Raw genomic sequence first — 14,937 nt, 5'->3', positions numbered from 1 at the left:
GGCACCTATAGTACTCCTGTAAAGATGTAAAGAAAGTATTAAAATAAATACAACACACGGTATTTAAAAGTTTTATTATTCAGGGTCTTCACCTGGAAAGGGGGGGGGGACGGGGGGGGGACAGTTGGCATTTAAGCTCTTTTCCATGGCCACCGCCTTCCCAGGGCTTCCAGCGTCTTCCTCCAGCGTCTTCACCTAGGAGGCTGCGGCCTTTAAGCTCTTTTCATGGCCACCACCTCCCCAGGGCTTCAAGCATTTCCACCTGGTGGGCAGCAGCCTTTAAGCTCTTTTTCATGGCTGCCACCCATCCAGGACTTCCACTGGGTCTTCAGTCTTCAGGAGCTCTTCAATGCTCCTCCTCCTCCGTCAGACTGACAGTCACTTCCTTGCACTGACTTATATGTCAGCCAGAGGGGGCGGGGCGATGACGCTGCGATCCGCTCGCCGCAGCCATCTTGAATTTCAAAAATGACGCTGAGGCGCCATTTTTGAAATTGGTACTGCTCCGCTGGCAAACTCTACAGAATGGCAGGCAGGGATCTCGAATCCATGCCTACCGCTAATGCCACCACCTCCGCCGCCGCCACTGACGCCCGCACCTCCGGTGCATCCCTGCCGCATTCGCCTGCACCCACACAGTGATGACAGCAGATCCAGTGACTGTTCCGCTGACCAATCACATCTGGCCTCACTGACAGGGGCGGGCTTTCATGGGTTGAAAGCACGTCCCTGTGTCAACGAGGCACTTCTAGAAGTTCCGCTTTACAATAGATTTTCAATGGGCTTTTACAGCCCGCGGCATGGCCCCGCACCTAGAAACAGCCCCTTTCCCTACTGACTACAGGTGGCACCACTGTCGGTGCCTCCAAAACCCATTTTAACAGTAAAAATGATTAAATTAATATAAAGGAGATACCTATGATACTGAATATGTCATAACTATCTTCTTTGCATTATTTAAATCATTAATGACAGGGGAGGAACTGCCTCCCCTGACTGCACATCCCTGCTGGTAATAGGAAGGATACATCCCACTGTAAGCAATGTAGCACAGGTGTTTGATGAGTGGACCATTGGTATGTCCAGCAATGCTGCTTATACTTTTATTTTGGGGCACAGCATTGATATAGGGCGCACTTGCTACATCCCTTTTATGTTAAGTGTAGTTTTTTTCTGCATGCTCCTTCTGTAGAGGACATTGAGAAAACGTGCTATTATATTTATATTGATCTTTGTAGCACACCACTATATTTCTACTCACTGCTTGTTTCGTCAAGGTTTGTTTAGTTGAAACTTCCATGTAAAACGTGATGAATTTAGAAGAGCAGGGTAGAAGGCTAGGCTACTAAATGGTCACTGTACAGACTGAAGCAAATCTTGAGGCTGTGGAAAACAATTTATCACTGTGGAGGGATTGCTATGGCACAGACCAGGGGGTCCTATTCTCTAAACAAGTTTTCAAAGCTGCTTTGAAAACCAGCTGTTAGCACTAAATAGAGTTCTGACAGTTTATTTACTAGAGGCAAGCTGACCCCACATGAGATGCTAATATCCCTACACTCCTATACTACTTGCTGGCCAATGTCTTGTGTGCAAGATACAACTGAGGGGGTTATTAAGAGTTGGTAGCAATTTTTGCTAAAATAGCAAAAACGGCTACCAATAAAATCGCATGCTGGGCGCAGCCCAGGGCAATGCCGCTCAGCATGTGTAGCGCCAAGCGTTGTGATCGCAATCTCAGAAACCTCGGAATTGAGGTAGACACCTGTATATGCAACCAAGCCACTCCCACCCAACGCTAGCCCCTACCCCCAATCACTATAAGATCGCATATTGAAATCCTGTGCAATGCGATGGCAGCGCAGATGGACGAAAATCAGCTGTCTGCGATTTTTGCAAAACAGTGTCCACCTCTGAATAGCCCCCGATCCTACATACTCCAACTATGGCCCAAATGTATCAAGCCTTAAAAAGTGATAAAGTGGAGAAGGATAGAGTGATAAATGACCAGCCAATCAGCTCCCTAACTGCCATGTAACAGGACGTGTTTGAAAAATGACAGTAAAGAGCTGGTTGGCTGGTACTTTATCACTCTTTACCCATCTCCACTCTATCAATGTTAAAGTATTAATACATTTGGGACTATAGTCCATCAGAGTCATTAAAAGCTGCCCATATTGGGAGTCAGGACTTCTAAGAGACCTCTTGACTATATGGTACTAGAGGACAAGCGCCCAAATATAAAAAAAAAAAAATAGACTATGTCCTCCAACAGCAGAGGGGATGGGGGGGGGGGGGGGGAGGTTAGGCAACCTATATACTGCCCATTATATGCAGTACATAATTAGTATACAATCTCATGGAGTGCCTGATTCTTACCTCTTCGTCTTTGGGAGACCCATCGGTGTAAGGTATGGATCTGGTTTGGGAACAGTTTTTCGGATACGAATCTGAGAGACTCTCTGAGGTTTCCGTTCCAAGTCTTCTTTCTGACAAAATAGAATAGGAGTCCTTCACCATAGGAATGCAGGAAGTGGCTAGTTCTACATTTTTAAAATGTAAAAGCCAGACACAGGTGTTGGGTTGCAAACTGTTGATTTGTTAATTTGAACATATCTATTGTGACTATACAACATGTAAGGCAATGCAGTACAGCTATGTTTCAAGCATCAGGTGTAACTAATATATTACTTGCCCGCACTGTTAGCTAATTCTGTAATTATACCAATGTGAGGCATTAATGTTTTGTAACCTTATATGATCTAGGCAAGTGATTTTTGTTGAATATATTAGACAAAACAGAATATATTATTTTGCATTATATTATTTTGCATAGTAGCGAAAGTGTTTATACTATATTAAAATAAATCAATACCAGGACTGTAGTGAAACTCATCCTCACTGGCCATAGCTTATAACCTGAAATTTGAATGTAGACAGAGGATACCATCAGGACTGGCCTGATTAGCTGTGGTCGAAACCACAATCTGCAGCAGTTCCCATTTAAACTAAGGAGCCACGCCACGTTGCTAGTGAGTGGATAAACATTTCTCATCGACCTGTAAGCATCCTGGGATTAGGATCCCCTTCTCAGTGAGGGTAACGGATCTGTGAAGTTTAATACTTGCCTCATTTCCCTGGCTGCTGTTATGGATTCTTCCACATGGACTGCTCAGAGCCTCTCGCTGCTGGAATGGACATGCCTGAGCCCTAGGTGACAACACACAAGGAAGTTCTAGACCATCATCCTGCCGAGCGGACAAGCCAAATGGCTGGCATAAATTATCTTCTTGCCGAGTGGAAGTAGCAAAGGAAGGTCCTAGAACATCTTCTTGATGAGTATCAAAACAGCTTGATAACCTTCGATCACAGTCTTGCAAAGATGGCGGACAAAAGGGAAGCCCTAGCTCTACATGATGGCAGATCGTCGGTACAAAAGAAGGAGAAGTAAGGTTCTGAACTGCTGCACTGTAAATGAAGAGCAAAGAAAAAAAATAAAATAAGTCATGTTCTAGAAAAGCAAACGGCATAACTGTACACTTGCAGTGATAGATAAGAATAAGCAGAAACCCACGTGTATGAAAGCCATGGAGGCACGGTATCCACAGGCATTTGAGGAACACTGAGCAATGAACCTGGCCTCCTTCTTGAAGTTTTCAGACAGACAAAAAAAAACAAAAAACAAAAACAAACATACAAGATTAATGATCTGAAATAACTGAGACCCCCAACCAATTACAAAAGTCCATCATTTACTGTGCTTGATCACCTCCCATCACCGGAAAAAAAAAAAACGAAGAAATGCTATCTAAAAAAATAATTGAAAAAATCATTAGGCATTGTGTGTTTATTACAATAAGTTGTCCAAGCAACAGTTGATGATCCAAATGAACAGACAACAGCAAAGGGGATGCAGTTAATTTACCGGCTGTCGGGTTCCTGGCAGTCAGGAGACGGACAACGGAATCCCGACAGCCGGCAAAATGCAGTCGGGTCAGATTCCTGACCAAAGACCCCAGATCCCACTCATGTGGTGGTCCACGGCCACACCCGAGGGGGAATATAATAGTGTGACCGGGCCTAAAAGCATGGCGAGCGCAGCGAGTCCATGTGGGGACTCTCTGCGCTCGCTGCCGGTATTTCAGCTGTCAGGATTCCGGCGTCTGTCTCCTGACCGTCGGTATTACATACCGGACTCCGACAAAGAATGTATACCCCTCTGCTTTTCTACACCAAATGATCATGTAAAAAAAGAATTCACTGTATTACAGTTACATCTGAGCAGGGCAGGAATTCGCTGTATTACTGTTACATCTGAGCAGGGCAGGAATTCACTGTATTACGGTTACATCTGAGCAGGGCAGGAATTCTCTGTATTACGGTTACATCTGAGCAGGGCAGGAATTCACTGTATTACGGTTACATCTGAGCAGGGCAGGAATTCTCTGTATTACGGTTACATCTGAGCAGGGCAGGAATTCACTGTATTACAGTTACATTTGAGCAGGGCAGGAATTCACTGTATTACTGTTACATCTGAGCAGGGCAGGAATTCTCTGTATTACGGTTACATCTGAGCAGGGCAGGAATTCACTGTATTACAGTTACATCTGAGCAGGGCAGGAATTCACTGTATTACAGTTACATCTGAGCAGGACAGGAATTCACTGTATTACAGTTACATTTGAGCAGGGCAGGAATTCACTGTATTACGGTTACATCTGAGCAGGGCAGGAATTCACTGTATTACGGTTACATCTGAGCAGGGCAGGAATTCACTGTATTACGGTTACATCTGAGCAGAGCAGGAATTCACTGTATTACAGTTACATCTGAGCAGGGCAGGAATTAACTGTATTACGGTTACATCTGAGCAGGGCAGGAATTCACTGTATTACGTTTACATCTGAGCAGGTCAGAAGTACCAGTAGCAGACGTATCCCACCCTCGCGCACAGATTCCACCAGTGACATACAATATTATAAACCTTCCATTAACCATATCATTGCATTCTCAATATTGTAGAATTCTAATAGAGAAATTAGAAAAAATTGGGTAAATGCTCTTACATGTAAGTAAGCTACTTTCTACATTCACTGACTGCATTAAAGAACAATATGAGATACAGGTTGAGTATCCCTTATCCAAAATGCTTGGGACCAGAAGTATTTTGGATATCGGATTTTACGTATTTTGGAATAATTGCATACCATAATGAGATATCATGGCAAGGGGACCCAAGTCTAAGCACATAATGCATTTATGTTTCATATACACCTTACACACACAGACTGAAGGTAATTTTAGCCAATATTTTTTATAACTTTGTGCATTAAACAAAGTGTGTGTACATCCACACAATTCATTTATGTTTCATATACACCTTATACACACAGCCTGAAGGTCATTTAATACAATATTTTTAATAACTTTGTGTATTCAACAAAGTTTGCGTACATTGAGCCATCAGAAAACAAAGGTTTCACTATCTCAGTATCACTAAAAAAAAAAAAAAAAATCTGTATTTCGGAATATTCCGTATTTCAGAATATTTGGATATGGGATACTCAACCTGGTCCTAGCCTAGTCAATTTGGAAGCTAAGGATTTGCTTAGATATCATGGAAGGCACAAATCAGATTTTTACTTTAAACTTAAATTTTTGTTTAGAAATTGTGCAAGGCCTGAAAGTTTATTAAATACATCGAAAACAATTAGACAAAATTGTATAATCTCGCTATACTCACCCCTGTTCACTTGCAATAGGCTAATATCTTTCAATACTAGAAAATATACGCAAAAAATGGTATACACATGTGCAGAAGTGGTGGTTACCTGGTGTCGAAGCTCTGGCTAGGCAGCCATAAATTGCAGTGTGGATGGGGTGTGGTACAAACAGCAGATAAAGCAGACGACCCATGGCGACTCCAAGTTGATAAAATGCGGCCCATAGAGAAGGGAAGAGAAGAGAATACTTCTTTTTTCTGTGAAAATTGTGCTGGTAAGCCTATCAGTCCATGTGCAAATTGCGTCACAGAAAGTTTTTGTATTGTGGGTATTCTACTTCCCAAATTCCTTTTCCTAGTCCATAATCTATAACATCCAGGAGATGAAAGCGCAAGTACTGTGTGAAGGCCAAGCATGGAGCATCCAGAAGTTCTTGCAGATTTACTTCTACAGCTGGAATCTGAACTTGATGATTTTAAAGACCTGAAGTGTGGGTTCCACTGGGTGAGGAGATGAACATTCTCAAAGGCAGCAGGCATGTGTGAGGAGAGAAAAAGGGATAGTGTCCATTCAGATAGTTGGGATGACTGAGTGGTAGGTAGTGGGCTTTTGAACATATAGTCTGGGGGATTGAACTTTATCAAGTCTGCCAAGTAACTAGGATCTACATTTAAGTGAAAAGAAACTGGGAATGTTGAAGTATCATATGGGCATAAGGGGTCAGATGCATTACTAAAGCAAACCTTTGGGAGAGATGCAGGATAAAGATCCATAGACTGGGAAAGAAGATGGTCTCGACTAGATTTAAGGCACACATTTTCTGACCACATTTGTCCTGACTGGGAACTTATTTTCATGTTAACACAGGAAAAAACATTTAGCAACTTCCTGGCCTGTAGCTGCACAACTCCAAGAGGAGCAACTTTCAAATTGCTAGGGGAAGGCTTTAACTTACAAGAATTCCTGCTTGGGGCCATTAGTTTATTGGCAATTGTAGATAATTGGTGCAGCAACATTTGATCCTGGGTATATTTTTGCAAAACCATAGGCTTCTTGAACCTAGTAACCATACTTCTCTCGGTCACTTTAGGATAATGAGGCTTTGTAGTCAGATTAGAAACTAGATGTTTAGATGGCAAGGGTCTGTAGTCAAGACTGATAGTAGGTGAGGTGTGTGCTTCAAAATGGTCAAAATTCTTTACAGTCTTTTTACTTGTTATCATGCTACCTTGGACTGAAAGGCTCTTACATTGTCTGCTTGGCTGTTTTTTCACAGGGATGCCCATGGTGACCTGAGAGCTGTTTCTGAGGGTGCTTGGAGGTCGTCTCTTACAGGATTGTCTTGGTGGAGGAGGAAAGTAATTCTGTGTATTATGAGAAAAACAGTTGAGGTCACTGAGCAAGTTTGAACTGGCAGGCTGGACACAGTTTTCATTGCAAATCTTTGGTCTTTTCGCCATCTGTGATTGGGAGCAAGTAAGGCTTTGTGGTGCAGGTCTCGTCTTAGATTTTTCAATGCTTCCAGTTCCACCAGTGACCACTTTCATATAACATGCAGATTGTATTGGACTCTCATTGGTTACCACGCCAAGATACTGGTGATCATGTATTGACAGTGACCTGTCATGCATTTTCATTTCCGAAGTATATACATTTTTCTGTGTCTTGACAAGAATCCTTTTACGTCTAATTACACCAGGTGCTTTTACAGGGGTGGACTTTTTCTCAAATTTCATAGAATCCTCCATGAGTAATGTAAACACAGGTTGGATATCATTTGGAACAATTGCCTGCATACTTTTTGTTGAACTTGTATTTGGTGGTGAAGAGGACTCCATAGTATTTGAAGATTCTGGTTTTTCATTAGAGATGTCAGGTCTTGAACTAAATACCTTACTTTCTATGAGTGGAAATTGTTTGCTTTTCTCATCCAGTACTGGCACTGAAGAATACGAATGATCAACAACATACTTTAACATGGCCGTAAAGTTCTTACTAACTTTTTCCTCCCTATTTGTGTTCTCAGTCTGTACCACAGCAGACACGGGCAAGGAAGAGGACGATGCATACACCGATAAGGCAGTACTTTGCGCACTGTGGCTGCTGGACGAAGTATGGGCCATATCTTCCTCTTTCTGCAAAGAGCACTCAGTTGTCTGTTTACTATATTTGGAGTCATTTACACTGCGGACTACTGCTGTCGAAGAGAGTAGAAATGGGTTACTCACCTCTAGAGGCACAAAACTGTCAGATAATGTACCCAAATTAAAAGAACAAATGCATTTTGACTGGTTAAGAATGGACACTACACCAGATGTTTCCACATCAGACACTTCCTTACTGTGACTATTAGCAGAGCAATTAGGAAAAGGACCTGGCAGGTCATTACATTTTGCCTCAGCGCATTCAATAAGAGGTCCCATTATTTTGTCCAGCTGACTGGAAGTGTGTATTACTTGCTTATGTTGTTCACATTTTGCACTGCATTCAAATAACCTATCCTTACCATCACAGCCTGTGTACAGGTACTCTATTTCTTTGGGGTTATCATCAGAGACTTGAACACTTTCTGTTTCCAGATCTGTCCGAGCTTCATCCATTATGCTTTCTTTCATCTTACTTGTTAAGGTTTCTGTATCAAACATCGGTTCCTGGGATTCCACTTTGCTGATACTCATATTTTCAAGGTCAGAGGACATTATAGCAGGTACTTCTGTCTTTGCTAGAAAACTGAAAATATTGACATATGGTACAAGTGCACGCTGAGGTACAACTTCAAGAGGATAGCTGTGTACCGTCTGACAAGGCACTTTCAAGTAACCAGATTTCAAGTTTATTTCTTTAAGTGCTACTGAAGCATTTGGCTGGATGAGACTGGAAACCACAGACTGGTCTTGTTTATTGGGGTCATTAGGATTATCAGTGCATGAATCATACTTTTTCATTTTTGATATCTTATTTGAGTCCTTTTCTCTACTCAAAGACTGAGGGTCTCCAATCTTGGGAGGTGTGATTATGTAATCTTCGACTGCAGGTGTCATATCAGGTGGTCCCTGTGTCTGTGTAGAAGAGCAGGTAACAAATGTCCTAGTTTCATTCTTATTATTCTGTGCGACGGAGTCATATGTTTCCAGCGAAGTCGTACGAAAAGATTTGGAGGTTTCATCTGCAATGCCAGCGTTTTTATAAATGTCCTCAATTTCAAGAGAAGGGACAGCCATCATGACAGACTGTTCTCCCATTGTAGAGTCCTGCTCCTGACCTATAGAATCAGAATTCACACAGCCAACAGTAGATATTTCTTTGCAATTTATGGAAAAAAAGTTGCTTGTAGTTTCTCTGCGTGGAGGCTCAGAACATATCCTTATGAGAGGAGCTGTTAAACTGAAGTCAGTAAGTGGACACTTGTCTAAACTGTCCTCCAATTTGTTGGGACAAATGAGGCTTTTATGACAATCGTCAGAGTCTCTATTGAGGGGAACGTTACATTCATTTGCACAAAAAGATAAAGAACATTTTTGTGTGTCAAGTGATTTGGCACCTAACAAATGTTCAGGACATGGTGGAAGGTTTGGTTTCCATGATAGTGCCTCTTCTGAGTTCTCTGTTGCTTTACTCTCTGTTTCAAGCAAAGGTTTAATACATGACACAGAATCAGTCTCTAAGCTATCTGATGAATTAATATCTTCCACATTCTGTACAAAGTGTCTTATGGAAATGTGTGTGTCTGAATGGTGCTTTTCTTGTTTTTTGTCAGATGAGGCAATCTTCATTTCTTGATGGGCAGGAACTATACTCAAGCACCTTTCCCTTGGCACAGAATGTTGCAAGACGTTCTCCTTAAGTGAATGTGGACCATCAACAGCTGTACTCGTATCTAGTCTTGTTGAAAGGAAATGCGATTCATTAACTTCATTAGTTGAAGGAAACTCAGACTCTTTGCAAACAAACATTTCTTCATCCTTTACGGAGCCTTCTGCAGAATCAAGATGTTCAGAGTTTGTCTTTGTCAAAGCATGAGATGAACAAAGAAATGGAAAGTGTGTATCCTCAAGGCACATTAAGGATTTTCCCTCATCTGTCTTGTAGGCTCGACACAGACGGCTCATGGGCATAAAAGCAGAACTTTCTCCATAAACACGTCCTTCAGGAGTCCAGTCAGATGAGGTCTGGGGCTTTACAGCCACCATTACACTGCACATTTCTGAAATCTCCCCAATAGACTCAGGTTTTCCTAAATCTGGAGACTCATTTCTGTTAGTTGCAGGTTGCAGATTACTCAATTTTTGACTCTGCTCTGAATGTAAAACTTCCCCACTGCCCATGGCTTCCATACCTGCAGCTTTATCAGTCAGCTTGGGCAAAGAATCTATCACAGTCTGCTCATCTGCAAAACACAAAAGAGAAGGCATAAAAAAACAAAAACCTACAAGTAATCACTACTTCAGTCTCCTTCTCCCCAAGGTATACACCAGACCCTCCTACCCTGCTCTTACAAGCAACACCTGCTCCTTGCAAACATTACAAGCGTAGCTACTCTGTAAGCTCTTGGTAGAAATTAATGCTATCTAGCCACAAAAACAGACGTCTTAGGCAGAGAAATCGTTAAAGAAAGCATGTTATTATTTCTGTCTGTAGTTAAGCATCTTTCTGTTTGTGTAACATGTCATTTAAGTATTCCCCATTACCTGCCCAATTTCAAAACTCGCTTTGATATGCCCAGGCAAAATGCTGAAGATTTCTACCAAATAATGGCTGGCATCCCTGATACCTATGTGGCTATAGCATAATATATTGAAAAGGTCTACTAAACCACTACTATTTTCCCACAGGGAAGGTGAACTGATCCAGAGCACAGGAAGGCAAATGGTGGTGGAGAAGGGTTAGGTTACTATCCAACAGTAGCTAGAGATAATGACCTAATGGTTATATGATAAAGCAAATGTTGGAGGAGCGCCCGTAAGAGTAGGTTATTAAGATGCAAAGGGGAGGGGTAGTACTTTTATTTCCATTTGCATCTATACCAATAGTGTGTAAAATATTAAAGAAAACTCGTCTTGGAGAATACATACTGTACATTTGCATTACACAGGATAATCGGTTTAAGTATGTGAAATAAAAGTTTTGCTGTACCTTCTATACGCAGCCGGGTAGGAAAGTCTGGATGGATAGTCATTTCAAGGAGGTCTGCGGTCATCTGCAGGGCTGAAGTTTCAGTCTGAAACCAAAGGTACAATATTGCTATTAACATTGTAGACATTATTACACACAAGGTAAATGTCACAAGTGTACAAAACCTGAGGAGATGGAGCAGGCAAACATATGAAACATATTTATCAAAGCATGGAGACAGAAAATTAAAAGAAATACAGCAATCAGCTCCTAAAGCCCCTTTCAGACATAATGAGAATCCTGAGTTTTTGCCTGGGAGCTGCCAAACTACCCAGGCTTCGCTTTATGTTGGAAAGGCACCAATCCGGGAACACGTTCCCATACTGAATTTTTCCCAGTTCTTAAGTCTGAATGGTGTGACCCAGGATTTTACTCCCAGGTCGCACCTAGAAGCCTCTGATAGGTCGTTTGGGGCTGTCTGGAGGGGGTGGGGCTGCCTGGAGCGGGCAGAGCATCCTGCTAAAGCCCATGTTGTAGTGCGTAGAAGCAGTCGACCCACTCTAGCTACGTTGTTGTGAGGTCTGGTGGCTAGAGAAGGGGTGCAATTTCATGTGTGTATGAGTGTGACATTTGTGTGTCTGTGTAATATATATATATATATATATATATATATAGATATAGATATAGATATATATAGATATAGATATATATATATATACACACACACACATATAAAAGCAGCCTGCCAACCCTGGCTTGCAGAATGCCAGGACAGACCGGGCTTGTGTCTGAAGGGGGACGACCTGGGAATTTTCCTGGTCTCAGATGTAGTGTGAAAAGGGTGCAGCAGGAAAAAACAAACATGATTTTGCTGAGGTAAAAAACCTGGGTCGCATGTCTAAAACCTGGGTCTTTGCACATGAACATGCATTAACACGGGTTTTTGGTATGTTTGAAAGGAGTCCCGGGTCCATGATTCTGCTCTTTACCAGGGTCAGGTTAATACCCGGGAAATTGCCAGCTTGATAGACTCTGCAATTTCCCGGGATGTTGTGTGAAAGGGGTATTATTGTAATTTTTCAACCACAGCCTGTAAATGAGAGTTAGAAGCTGCCTGGTTTGTGCTTTATATCTCCCCACACTTTGATAAATGCCCCCCTAAACAACCTGAGTTAAACTTAATTGGTTGGGTCAAATAAGTTTACTAAACATGCACTACAAACAATGTACTTAGATGTATTTGCTGTTGATGACTAGGTAGGAGCACTGGACATAGATGCTAATTTGCATACATAACCCAAAAAATTTCAAGTACAAAAACAAAACAAAAAATCAACTTCAAGCTGCTTGTAAAAAACATATAGCAACAACTTGAATTCTAAAAAGAATTAAAGAAAAAATAAAGGGATGGAACACACGAGTTTTGGGTGGAAGTTTTTCATTATATCACGAAAAAAAACTGCACCCATTTCTGCCCTTCAGATCAAAAGTTGATCTGTCACTTGAGGAAAACATCAAAATTGTTTGCAGATACTGTACGTGTTCTGTCTATTCACTCTGACAAAAGTTATAACTACAAGAACCTGCAGCGGAATACCCCCCCATTTCCACAAATGCAAGGAATTTGCCAACGATATGGCTGAATGTTAGAGACGATACAACAGTTGAAATATGGTCCATAAATATAAGATTTGGGATTGTCTGTGCAAGTCTCATTTTATTTTATGCCAAGATGATGATAGCACCTCACTTGTATATAGTGGAAACTGCAGGATGCCTTGCCCTGCACACACTGTAATTGTGGCTCCTGTACCACTTTGGTTTTACATGTGGGACAATATTTTCCTGCCACACAAGTTTCTTATTTATGACTTCTCTGTATTTCTGAAGGTCTGGGTAGGCCATTCCTTTTAATATGGAAAATGCACTGCTGTATAACCAATCATATGGTGTGTACACACGGGGAGATATTTTCTTACTATTTTGACTATATAGTCAAAATCGTAAGAACAGTTAGTGCAGATCGCAAGGTGAAAGTCATCTTGCGATCCCGATTCGATGCGTGATCAGCATCGCAAGCATAGATAGACTGTGCAGGCAAGTCAATTTTGACTATATCGTAGAAAAGATAGTCAAAACTGACACTTAGCCAAAATCGCATATAGTCAGTATCGCAAGCACAGTCATTATGTGCTTGCGATGCCGACCTAGCTCCTGTCGCATGTCGTGAGAATCAGGCATAGCCCGAATCTCACCATGTGTTTGGGCCTTAACTCCTCTTTATGGTTACTTTGCTTGTTTGTATGGTTTTGCTGTTCACTTGTTTGTCTAAGTGTGAAAACCAACATAACTTGAAAAAAGTAAGGCACAGAGCTCCATAACAGTTTACAAGAAAGCATCTGCACCCATATTGATTTAGCAATTACAAATGTACTGTACTCGCTCTGTAGATTGTTAAGCATAGGACAAGAGATAGGGAGAGGGTAGATCTGGTGACACAGGGCCTAATTCAGCATGAGTTGTAGTTTTGCAAAACCACAACTCAACTATTCAGCGATGCGCTCGCATCTTAAAGGTTGCCCCCTGGCTATGCAGCTTAGCTGTGAAGGTAGTTGCTGGGGAACCATGTTTCGGATCACATCGCAGTGGTAGTGCGGAAATCATCAAATAGCGGTTTCTGCACTTCACCTATTCATGCTGAATTGGGCCCACAATCCATTAAAGTGATAAAACCTTATGGGGATGGGGGAGCTACTCAAACAATTTAAAAACATATCATACCTTTTTCACACCGCCAATGCCGGATTCCACCCGGGAATTGGAAATGGGTCCTTCCCGGGTGGGATCCGGCATTGGACGCTGCTGCTGACTTCCCCGACCCGGCAATATGCCAGAGCAGCGGGGGCGGAGCCGGCAGCGGCACTGAGAGATGAGATCATCTCCGTACTGCCTCTCCCTGCTGTAGTGAATGGGTCCCATCGACCCGGGAGCCCGTTTACGCTGCCATTGACCCGGTATTCAACCCGGGAATAACACTGCTTTATTCCCGGGTTGAATTGCCGGGTCAGACGACCCGGGATTTCAGCTATGGCGCTTTCACACCGCACGCTGACCCGTGTCAATCAGCCAATATGCTGGGTCGATACCGGGTTATTTGTGCGGTGTGAAAGAGGTATTAGATGCAGAAAAGGTCTTATTCAGAGATGGACACAAATCGCTGCATACGCAGCCAGATCTGCATCAATCTCCTCACATGTTAAGGGTCGCCCAGCAGGTGTGAGACCACGCCTCCGAGGGGTCAACCTTAGTCCCAATCGCATCGGAACCAAGGTTAAACCCTGGCAGTGTAGCTCGGCTGTGCTTCAGGTGATCTGGCGCTTTTATTTTTAATCGGAACGGCTGAGTGTAACATCACAAAGCCACGCTGAAAGCAGTCCCAGAATACCCCCATTTCGCCCACCACACCCCCGCAACGACGTCAATCACATTGCAGCCGCAATAAGTGACAGTGCAGGCAAACGGTGCCTGAATTAGGTCCAAAATGCGTAATCATTACTTACAGACTCCTGGAGTAGCAATCTCGGAGAAGAATTAGGGATTTCCATTGGGCCCACTCTCTCCAAAGCATCCAACATTACATCAGAATTTGAAACAAATCGTTTTCTAGAGTCTTGGTTCCCAGTACAGTCGACAAGTTCTGATGACTGAATGAGCTCAGTAGCTTTGACTTTCATGGTTTGTGGTAGGAGTCTCTCTTGCTCATGAGCTACCTGTTCCGGACTGCTCAGTTTTGAAAATGGTTCTGGACCAATTTCTAGCTCATCAATGAGGTGCATATGCAGTACAGGCCACTTGTGTCTGACTGCACAGTTTAGGGAAGAGTGAAAGGGATAAAGCCGGGGCAGCTGCAGATCATCAAGTTCCATCATTATGGCAGGTGAGGTAGAGTGTCAGTCTGCAAGTACTAAGGAAAAATAACCAAAAGGAAAGTATTAAAAAAGGAAGAGTTCACATAGAACTGTGCATCTAAACTTGATACCATCCCTATCATACTGCTTTTATGATTATCTGTGAATAGAGGGGACCATTGGGGCTTTCA

At 42.5% G+C, this 14,937-nt stretch overlaps 1 protein-coding gene across 1 annotated transcript in view; it reads right to left on the bottom strand.

Moving 5' to 3' along the window:
* PRR14L (proline rich 14 like) overlaps positions 1–14,937 on the bottom strand; it is a 143,715-nt gene that overhangs the window by 127,438 nt on the left and 1,340 nt on the right. Inside the window, exons 2-8 of the mRNA XM_063935706.1 lie at positions 14,399–14,802; positions 10,860–10,944; positions 5,835–10,113; positions 3,575–3,646; positions 3,047–3,468; positions 2,876–2,919; positions 2,380–2,489 (exon numbers count right to left, since the gene is read on the bottom strand). Coding sequence (XP_063791776.1) covers positions 2,380–2,489; positions 2,876–2,919; positions 3,047–3,468; positions 3,575–3,646; positions 5,835–10,113; positions 10,860–10,944; positions 14,399–14,767 — 5,381 coding nt within the window. The 5' untranslated portion in view covers positions 14,768–14,802. The remainder of the gene's footprint in view (positions 1–2,379; positions 2,490–2,875; positions 2,920–3,046; positions 3,469–3,574; positions 3,647–5,834; positions 10,114–10,859; positions 10,945–14,398; positions 14,803–14,937) is intronic.

This window comes from Pseudophryne corroboree, chromosome 1, assembly GCF_028390025.1.
Source record: "Pseudophryne corroboree isolate aPseCor3 chromosome 1, aPseCor3.hap2, whole genome shotgun sequence".
Taxonomy (NCBI): Eukaryota; Metazoa; Chordata; class Amphibia; order Anura; family Myobatrachidae; genus Pseudophryne; species Pseudophryne corroboree.
The sequence above is the reverse complement of the archived record's forward strand: the minus strand, read 5'-3'. Positions and strand labels throughout refer to the sequence as shown.